The sequence below is a fragment of the Rosa chinensis genome, chromosome 5, assembly GCF_002994745.2.
Source record: "Rosa chinensis cultivar Old Blush chromosome 5, RchiOBHm-V2, whole genome shotgun sequence".
NCBI lineage: Eukaryota > Viridiplantae > Streptophyta > Magnoliopsida > Rosales > Rosaceae > Rosa > Rosa chinensis.
Genome location: NC_037092.1, coordinates 70977080 through 70988014, shown reverse-complemented (window position 1 = coordinate 70988014; position 10935 = coordinate 70977080). Strand labels below are relative to the sequence as shown.

Genomic DNA, 10935 nt, shown 5'->3' with positions numbered 1-10935 from the left:
GTACAGATTGCTTCTTGCTTACTGCCTTGGAGTTGGAGATCTAATTCCATGTCCGAAGCATCTGCTAGCTCCTCTGACCCATCCGCTTCCAATTTTGAACCAGCCGCTTCCAATGAAATTGTGGTTGCAAACAACAACCCTGAAACATCTCAACTAGCAGCCAACAACACTGCTCCAACTTCCAGTAAACCAACAAAAGCTTCTACTGCTCGGAGCTCTGTTGCCAAGAGAAGAAGAGGAGAGAAGAAGAAAGGCAGGCAGAGGTCGGATGTCTGGGATCACTTCACGAAAGTGGATCATCCTTTGATTGAGACTGTTGATGGAGTAGAGAAAGTGGTTGGCCATACTAAGAGGGCTCAATGTAAGTACTGTACAACTCATTTAGCATGCAATTCATATGAAAATGGCACATCTACTCTTAGGAAACACATTGAGATAGTGTGTAAGAAATACCCTGGTAGAGTTAATATAGAATCTAGCCAACAAGTTTTGACTAGTGATGGAAAAAGAGGTCAGAGTAGTTTGGTTAGTGTGAATTGGTCACAAGATAATTGTGTGGAAGCTGCAACTCATATGATAGTTGTCGATGAGCTACCATTCAGTTTTATTGAAAAACCGGGGTTTAATTATTTTTGTAGTGTTGCTGTACCCTTGTTTAAAGTCCCAGGTAGGAAAGCCATAGTCAAAACCTTTCTAGGCATGTATGATGCCAAGAAGGAGGAGTTGAGGAGGGAATTGAAGTCACATTGTGTTTGTTTGACAACAGACACTTGGACTTCTTGTCAGAATATAAACTACATGGTGATTACTGCCCATTTTATTGATCGGGGATGGCAGATGCACAAAAGAGTGCTTGCTTTTTGTGTGGTTCCAAACCACCAAGGTGTAACCATAGGAAAAATCTTAGAGAAGTGTTTGATTGATTGGTCAATAGAGAAGGTTTTAACAATTTCTGTTGACAATGCCTCTGCCAACAAGCATGCCATTGATTATGTTAGGAAGAAAATGTGCAATTGGGACATAAAACCAATCTTTGAAGGTAAGTTTATGCATGTGAGATGTTTGGCTCACATTGTAAACCTAATTGTGAAGAGTGGACTGAATATGATGGAGAGGTCAGTGTCTAGTATAAGGAATGCTGTGAGATATGTTAGAAGTTCGGGTGCTAGGTTAGATGAATTTAAAAGCTGTGTAGAGCAGGAGAAAGTTGAATGCAATAAGATTTGCATCTTAGATGTTCCAACAAGGTGGAATTCCACCTTTCTTATGTTGGACACAGCTTTGGAGTTGAAAAAAGCATTTGATAGATTGAAGGATGAGGAGGATTCAAGGTACAAAAGCTACTTTGATGAAGAGGAGGAAGTTGAAGATGATGATGAAACTGAAAATCAGAGTAAAAAGAAGAAAGTGGCTGTAAAAAGGGTAGGGCCACCAAGTGATGCAGATTGGGACAATGCAGCTGTTTTTGTGAAGTTTTTGAAAGTGTTCTATGATGTGACCCTTAATGTTAGTGCTTCACTTACCCCCACTTCACACAAGGCATTCCATGATATTGTTACTATTGAAGCAGAGCTTGAAGATCTCAGTTCTATTGGGGTAGGGCCTGATTCAAGTGAAGCAGACAAAGTCTTGTACGACATGGCAGTCAAGATGAAGGCCAAGTATTCCAAGTATTTTGGGAACTTAGATGACATGAACCAACTCTTCCTAGTTGCTTTGGTCTTAGATCCTAGGTATAAATTGAGAAATATTAGTTGGTTGTGTGAAACAATGTTGAATTTGTGTGATTGGGAGATCAAGAAGAAATGTGATGAAGTAAAGCAGCTTATGGTAGACTTGTGTGACTTGTATGGGCAGTCTAATGGTTCACATGGTGGACCATCCAAGGCTAAGGGTAAAGATCCTATTACTAGTGACACATCTATTAGTAAGACTAGAAGTAGAGCAAGGATTCTTAGTGGGAAGAGGGCTGTTATGCAAGAAGACTGGAATAGGCAGCTTGAACAGAATAATGATGTTGTGGTGGGACATGAAGTTGATAGATATTTGCTGGACCCTATAGAAAAACCTGCTGAAAATGATGATTGGAAGATTTTGGATTGGTGGAAGCTTAATGGAGGTAAATATCCCAACTTGCAATCATTGGCTAGAGACATATTAGCCATACAAGTGTCAACAGTTGCAAGTGAGTCAAGTTTCAGCACTGGGAAAAGGGTAATAGATCCATATAGAAGCTCTTTAAACCCAAAAACAGTTGAAAAACTGATATGTCTTCAAAATTGGTTGAAGGCTGATGCCATTATGGGGTTGGAGTACATTCCAACTATAGAGGAAATAGAGTCATATGAACAGATTGAAGCAGGTATGTGTTTTTGATGTTTTTAGTTTACTATTTTTGAATATGGTACAAGAAATTAGTTATAAAATCTATGTGATTTACTGTTTTGAGTTTTGACATTGTGCAGACTATGAAAAAAAGGATAGAGAGAATGATAAGAAGGGCAAGAACACTATCGCTGCTGCATCTGCATCTGCATCTGCACCTAGTGGCAGAGTAACCAAGAGTTCTGAGGCTTCAGCTTCAGCCCCTACAACCAAGAAGAAAAGACAGAAAAAATGATGCAGCAAATTGATTTAGTTTTCAGTATTTAAGTTTGCTGCAAATTGATTTAGTTTTCAGTATTTAAGTTTGCTGCAAATTGATGCAGCTGCATTGTTTAATTTGGACTAAGTTTATTCACTTTATTGTTTAGTTTTATTTGCTGCATGTGAGACTTTGAGTTTGCAGTTTATGCATGTGAAACTTTTGATTGTTTGTGTTTGATAGTTTGAGAGTTTTGAACTTTTGATTGTTGGATAGTTTAATGCTTTCATCACTTTCATGCTTTGACAGTTTGGGAGTTTGCAGGAAATTGTTAATTTGCTATGTTGATGTTGATTGTTAAATATGTATATTGTAGATACCGTATTGAGTTTGAATGAGTGAATAAATTGTGATATATTGAATCATTTGAATGTATGTATGGAAATCAGGAAAAGTGAAAACTAGAAAGTAGAAACAGCTGAAAAGCAGTGTTTCTATATGGAAAAACCGAGGAACCGAACTTGGAACCGATCCGAGTTTGGAACCGAAAAACCGATAATGGAACCGATCTGGAATGGAACCGGGAAACCGAGGAACCGAACTTGGAACCGATCCGAGTTTGGAACCGAAAAACCGAGAATGAGACCGATCTGGAATGGAACCGAAAAACCGAGGAACCGACCCGAGAAAGGTCGGTTCGGTTCTGCATCGGTTCTTCATACAAAAAACATCAAACCCGAACCGAAAATCAGTTATCGGTTTCGGTTCCGGGTTCAGTCCTTGACATTGAAAAACCGACCCGAGTCCAGCCCTAAAGAGCACCCTTCCACGTCCACGCCATCGAACGTACACCTCAGCTTTGATAATGAACACTCGATAATCAAACCTGCACAAAAACCCCTACACCATAGAATAGTGCACCGGGAATGAACAAAACAAACCCGGTAAGCTTTTCAGCCCGTATGAGTAAACTCAAATAAAGTGACTCACGTCACGCATGCTTATAATCTCTCATTTCGTGAGATGAATTAAAGGAACAATATTTAATTTCACAAAACACAACCAAACATCAAGTTCATATCATATCATCTCAACGACAAATCACATTCACTTCCCCTCAACATAAAGCATTTGTCAAAACGATGACCTCACAACTCATTCACAACTCACTACAAGTCTCAAACCACAACCGCACATACAATTGAATTAATAAAAATCATAGTAATCCCTGCATAGAAAATTAGTTCAGGAGATCACCTAAAAACAATCAATAAAAATCATAGTAATCCCTGCATAAAATTTAGTTCAGGGAATTACATTAAAACAACCAATAAAATCATAGTAATCCCTGCATATAACTTAGTTCAGGAGATTACATTAAAACAATCAATTCAGAAACAGTAATCCCTGCATAGAATTTAGTGCAGGAGATTACCAAGAAAACAAACAATTCAATAATAGAAATAAATAGAAGCATTTACTAAAAACATCCATTAATAACGCCAACCACCACACAGCTCATCACACAGATCACCACACAGGTCATCACATACTATTGTTTCCTCATCTCCAATAGCCTCAAACAATAATGAAATCATTTTCCAAATATTGTTTCTCAACTCAAACCGTCACCAAAACCATACCTATTCTTTCAAAACTCAAAGCCAACAAAACCATCTTTTATTTCCAAAATCATATATTTTCCTCAACATCACATTGCACAACAATAGTAAACTACACACTCAATTCCACCAAGATATATATATATATATATATATATATATATATACACGTAGTCATCCACTCAGGGATGCCACTAATACCAACTATAGTTTTATAAATTATACTTCTCGAAAATCATTTTATCAAAACATTGTTTTAACTCACCCATGAACCGTTGTCGATCAAGTTCATATATTTTAAAACAAATAATTTGTTTCGAGAATGATTTAACAATTATACAAGTAATTCCGAGTAATAAAATAAATCCGTTCGTAAATGAACCACGTGAGATTTACTCACCTCTAACTCCAGCTGTGTCTTCACACAAATACCAAGACAAGCACAAAATCATCCAAACTCCGCTCACGCAATTCCATCAATCACCTAATCACATCAAGGTCACACTCAATACCACACAAAACACACAATTCACAAAACACAATTATACGATGATCCACAGTCGGATCCTCATCCGAGACCATCCAACTTCTTCGGAACACTTCTACGATCAATAAATCAAAACTACAAGTCGATCGAACGGGTGAATCCTCATGGATAGAAAACCGATCGAACCTAAAACCCTAAAACTTGGAAAATTCATAACATGCTCATACGATGTCCAAAAATTACAAACTATATATCGAAATGCTAGTATCGACGAGTAGATCGAAATCAGGAACATAAACTGTCCTTGAGGTGGCCGGAAACCGCCGGAAAACACCACCACAGTGGCGGCACCGCCACCAAACCAAAGTCAAAATTTGACAAAACTTCCAACATCAAAGTTCTTCATCTCAACTCTAATTGAAACTTTCATAACTACACCATAATCAGATTATGAGCCAAAAAGTAGAATTTTACCTCGCAAGCCGAAGGATTCGAAAAACCCTAGTTTCAAAAACTCCAAAATTCGATCACCATAGATCAAATCGCTGCAAGCCTTCTTGGATGTAGCTTCTACTTCCTCTGGGCTAGAAAAGCCCTTAAACTCGAGCTATAGTGGCCGGAACTGGGAGAACCAAGGCTGGCGATTTGAGGCGATTTGCAGCTCCACCGTGCAACTTCTCGGCCTTGTAGCGTCGTCTACGGTGCTTCCCACGACGAATCACCACCACAGACGTGTAGAAGGGACTGAGGAGAGGAGGATTCCCTTTGGAATCGAAACAAAAGGTGGCCGGAGGAGGAATAAATCGGCCGGCGAAGGTGAGGGGGCGAACCGGGGTCGGGACCGAAGAGAGAGAAAAAGTTTCCCATTTCGGAAACTTCTGATTTTTCTGATTTTTTTCCTATTTAACCAAAATGGAAACTTTTTCCGAATGCGATAACTTCTTCATACGAACTCCGATTCTCGCGTTCCGCATATCCACGAACTCGTATCGATGCGCTCTACGACTTTCGTGAAGCAAGTTCTCACAGAATCTAAACGTATGAAAAGTCAAACTTCGTAACCCCCTAAAACATGCACTTCGAATAATTATTCGTCCGAAAATAATTCCACTCCACCCTCGAACCACGAAATCGTACAAACTTTCATCCCAGGAAACATTTAGGAATTAATAACAAAATCCTAATAACCATATTTATTTGAATTTTAAATCAAAACAGATTAATGAGGTGGACTAACATGATTTAATTAAGTCTGCAACCTCAATTAATCGAATTCAATACTAGTTACATATATGCATCTATGTCCAGCTTAATACAATGTCTTGTTCTTAAGACATCTAACAAAAACCAGATTTCTTCAATGGATGTATGTGTGTGTGTATTTTTTTTTTTTCAATTAATGATGTACGTATCTTTAGTTCATATTATCTGGTATAATAGTTTTCTTTGTTGTTGTACTGAAAATATCCTTCAAGGAAAGCCTCTAAATTTCTTCTGCCTTGAGCCTTATTTCACATTGGCATAGCAAACAAAAAGGTGGACCATCATGCCAGTATTTACACGGAGCTACCAACGTGTTTTCAATTTTTGTAGATTATCAGACACAACCGATCGAACACGTTTAATTTGCATGTTTGGTTTCCTCACCAAGGAGACTAGGTAGGAGTTAATTCAATATTATCTGACTCACAGTAACATACAGACAGCGTTTCCCGTATATATATATGCGTATGTCATACTTAACGGAGGAGACGAATCACTTTTGTGGTAGATTCACCGACCTAGATGAATCACCTATTCATTGACCTATAGTCAACGACTCGATATTCATGCTTTATGCGTGCAATTAATGTCGGTCAATGCGTACTTGTATCTTTTAGGGCTAGTTTGTAACCCAGTTATTTACCTAGATATTAAGCTCTTGTATGGTTGTATACTGTTCCTTCATAGATATTTTACTATAAATACCAAAGCAACGGGAGCATTTCTACTCATACTGCTACCCAGCCACTTAATCAAACCTTTGATAAAATTAAGCCGGCCATATTGAAATATGTCTCTCAACGGGGTCAATATAGCTTCTCAAGCCCCTCCAACACTGAATGCCTCTACTGATGCCGATAGTCGACGTTCAGCAAATTTCCATCCCAGCATTTGGGGAGACCAGTTTCTGTCTTGTAACAACACTATGGTACGTACATCTGAAAGCAACACTACATCTATTACATGTTATTATCTGTCTGATGAGATGATCGATATTTTTGTTTCTTCTATCGGCCTGTATAGGAAACTGACATAAATGGTGAGCAACATGTCCAACAACTGAAGGAAGAAGTGAAGAGAGTGCTAATGGCTCCGCCAGTTGAAACTTGTTTAGGAAAATTGGAGTTGATTGATGACATCCAACGCTTGGGCGTGTCTTACCATTTTGAAAACGAGATTGACCAAACTATGCAGCAAATTCACGACAATTTTAATGGTGACTGTGATGGTGATCTGCACACTTGTGCTCTTCGTTTTCGCTTGTTGAGGCAGCATGGTTACAATGCTTCATGCGGTAAAGTTGCAAATATAATTTTCCCTGCATTAATCCTATTAACTCTTTCTATTTAAAAATAGGCTAATTTTCGTGTACATTGACATATGAATAATTAAGCAGATATGTTCAACAAGTTCGACTACACATCGCTTCACGATGATGTAGTGGGGCTACAAAGCTTGTATGAAGCCACACATCTTAGAGTACGAGGAGAGGATTTTCTAGAAGAAGCACTAACCTTCACCACCACACATCTAGAGTCGGCAGCGCTAGCAAACCGTTTAAGCCCCCCGCTTTCGAAACAAGTAATGCATGCCTTGAATCAACCACTCCGGAAGGGCTTACCGAGGCTAGAAGCGAGGCATTACATGTCTCTCCACCAGGAACTACACGGATCACGTAACCAAATTTTGCTGAGTTTTGCAAAGCTGGATTTCAACCTGCTCCAACAAGTGCATCAGAAAGAACTAAGTGATATTGCAAGGTTGATATTTATTAATTACCATACTCATTAAGTAGACACCATGCAAGAAAGTAATTAAAGAAACACGTGAATATTGTTCTAATTAATTAGATAAATGTGTGTGATAACTAATTATGTGATTGATTAGGTGGTGGAAGGAGTTGGACTTTGCTAGCAAGCTACCTTTTGCAAGAGACAGAGTAATTGAGTGCTACTTCTGGATTTTGGGAGTCTACTTTGAGCCTGAATATTACTTTGCCAGGAGGACACTAACCAAAGTTATTGCCATGACGTCCATTATCGATGACATTTATGATGTGTATGGCACGCTTGAAGAACTAGACCTCTTCACTAGAGCAATTGAGAGGTTTGAAATTGATATATATACATTTTGCCTTATATTATATAACCTCAATTTATTCCTAACAAAAGTGTCTCCACGTGAAATCGCCGTTGTCTTGCTTATATGCAGGTGGGACATCTCAGCCATGGATGAACTACCGGAGTTTATGAAAGTCTGTTACGAGGCACTGTTAGATGTCTATGCTGAAACAGAACAGGAGCTTGCAAGCAAGGGACAATTATATCGTATCAATTACGCAAAAGAAGTGGTAATATATTAAGCCTTAATTTACGTTCGGTATTGTAAATTCATAAAGTTATTGAAGGTTAATTATTAATAGTTAACTTGCTGCATGTATGTCCTAGATGAAGAGACAGGTTAGGGCATACCATGCTGAAGCAAAATGGTTTCACAAGAACTACACACCAACAATGGATGAATACATGGAAGTAGCCCTTGTCACTTCAGCCTACTCAATGCTAGCAACCACATCCTTTGTTGGAATGGGAGATATCGTTACAAAAGACTCCTTTGAGTGGATCTTCAGTGACCCTAAGATTGTAAAGGCTTCAGCAGTAGTTTGCAGACTCATGGATGACATTGTATCCCACAAGGTAATTGAATTCGCAGCAGTAATAACATAAATTATATGTACTTTCTTAGAACTCTTCCTCAGCTAACTTTTACCTTAATCTTCTTGCCTATGTAGTTTGAGCAAAAGAGAGGACATGTTGCCTCGGCTGTGGAATGTTACATGAAACAATACGGGGCCACAGAAGAAGAAACCATAATTGAATTTCGTAAACAAGTGAGTGATGCATGGAAGGACATAAATGAAGAGTGCCTCCACCCTACACCTCTTGAAATGCCCCTCTTAATGCGAGTTCTGAATCTCACACGCGTGATAGATGTAGTATACAAGTCTGAAGATGGCTACACTCATGCTGGAACCATTCTCAAAGATTTTGTAGCTTCTCTACTTATCGAACCTGTGCTTGTATAAGTGGAAACTGGGAACTCGTTTTATATATTTATTATAAGATGTTGGAACTTGGTTAGTTTAGTTCCAGGAGTGTAATGTCAAACGCAATCCTTTAAAGTTGATCGTGGGAATCTAATAAATTTGCCTGTGACTAACAAAAGCTGAACTTTTGTTTAGTTGCAACTTTGACATTTCATATAATAATGAAAATAAATTCATGAGTCGTCTTGTATCTCAACCTTATATTTTATCACATAATATTGTACATGTTGTCCCAAACTCTGCTAAATTTGAAGGCATTAGCTTATAAATGCATTTTGCCTAATATACAGTACTTCTTAGTCATTAAGTAGTGTAGCTTCCATAGCTGTGAGATGCTTGAAATTGATGGAGATAATTAGTGCGAGGGGAAGTCTAAGGTGTGTTGATGTTTGTCATACATCAACTTTTTAATTAATATATATTAAATTAAAGTAGTTGGTGAAACCTGTTGTACAGGTCAACAGGTTATCCAATTATAATTTGACATGTGTACTTAAAAAAAAAAAAATTACCATACTAAGTACTCATATATTCTTTTATACATAAATCGTTCAAAAACTTGTAATGAATATCGTAAATATAGTAATTACTTTTATTACAACTATAATTATCATTAAATACGTCCAATGTGGTCTTTTGTTGTAAAATGCCTCATCGATGATATAATTTACAAAAGAAAGGACTCTAATTACAAAAAGAACAACTGGATTACAAGAATAAGGACTTGAAAAGTTTTAGGTCTAATATGATTATTTACCATATAAACAAATCATTTGTTGTAGCATTGGTAAGTGGATCGTTTTTTTTTTGAAATGGATCATATTTCATGTAATTATCATAAAAACAACCATAATTACCACTTTATACCTCAATTGGTGTAATCTATAGTAAAATGCATTGTCAAACGAGTAATTCTCTCATGGATGATGAGATTTACACAAGAAAAGTATTAATTACAAAATATAGAACTTTAATACACAATTAAGGACTCGCGCCTCATTTACAATATATACATAAAGTTTTACCACTTTGACAGCAATTCGTTGTCACATTAGTAAAATGGTTCTCAGACTTGTAATATAAAAAATTACCACAAATAAGAGTTTGATTACTACTTCTACAACAATTCGTTGTCAAACTTGTAATATTGAAGAATTACCACAAATACAACCTTGGTTATTACTTTGGACCTCAATTGCCGTAAAATCTAGAAAAAACATTGTCAAATAAGTAAATAACTCCTAAAGGACAGTAATTACAAAATAGACAACCTTATTACACCATAAAGGACTCACCGCAAATTTACTTAAATATATGAAGTTTTACTATTATAGCAACACATTCGTTGTTTTATTAGTAAAGTGGTTCTGAAAACTTGTAATAATGAAGTATTAAAAAGTGAACTAAGTTTTTTTTTTTTTTTTTTTTTTTTTCGACCTGATGATTGGTTTCTCTATTTGTCTTTCTCTTCCAGCGTCCTTCTTAGTTCTTCCTTCTTCCTTCTTCCTTCTTTCTTCTTGGTCCATAGTTAATCTTTGGCTCTCAGATTATTTGCTTCTTCTTTTTTCTTCTTTTGTTGTCATTTTTCTTCTTTCTCTATCTTTTACTTCCTCATCTCTCCTCCAGTCGCTCTCACCCTCAAAAACCAGATCGAAAAACATACCAAACAACCAAATCTGAATCGTACCTTCGCCATCCATCTTCGTCATCCGTTTCGTCATCCTTCTATCTCAGCCTCTCACATCCTGCTTCATTTCCTATGAAACCAATCTTGGCCCAAAATCCGTAATACCCAAATCAAAAAACCTAACACCTCAGCCCCAAATACCTCCTCCAATCTCACGTGCTCTCTCGACTTCTTGCTTAGCAATCA

The 10935-nt window shown here is 37.4% G+C and overlaps 1 protein-coding gene across 1 annotated transcript; it reads left to right on the top strand.

Annotated features, from left to right (window-relative positions):
• The first annotated feature begins 6739 nt into the window (after positions 1-6739).
• Positions 6740-9046, top strand: LOC112202768 ((-)-germacrene D synthase). The gene is made up of 7 exons (XM_024343774.2): positions 6740-6884; positions 6980-7250; positions 7353-7716; positions 7844-8062; positions 8168-8306; positions 8404-8652; positions 8748-9046. Exons 1-7 carry the CDS (start codon positions 6747-6749, stop codon positions 9039-9041), a joined length of 1674 nt encoding a protein of 557 aa, XP_024199542.1. The 5' UTR covers positions 6740-6746; the 3' UTR covers positions 9042-9046.
• Positions 9047-10935: the final 1889 nt, after the last annotated feature.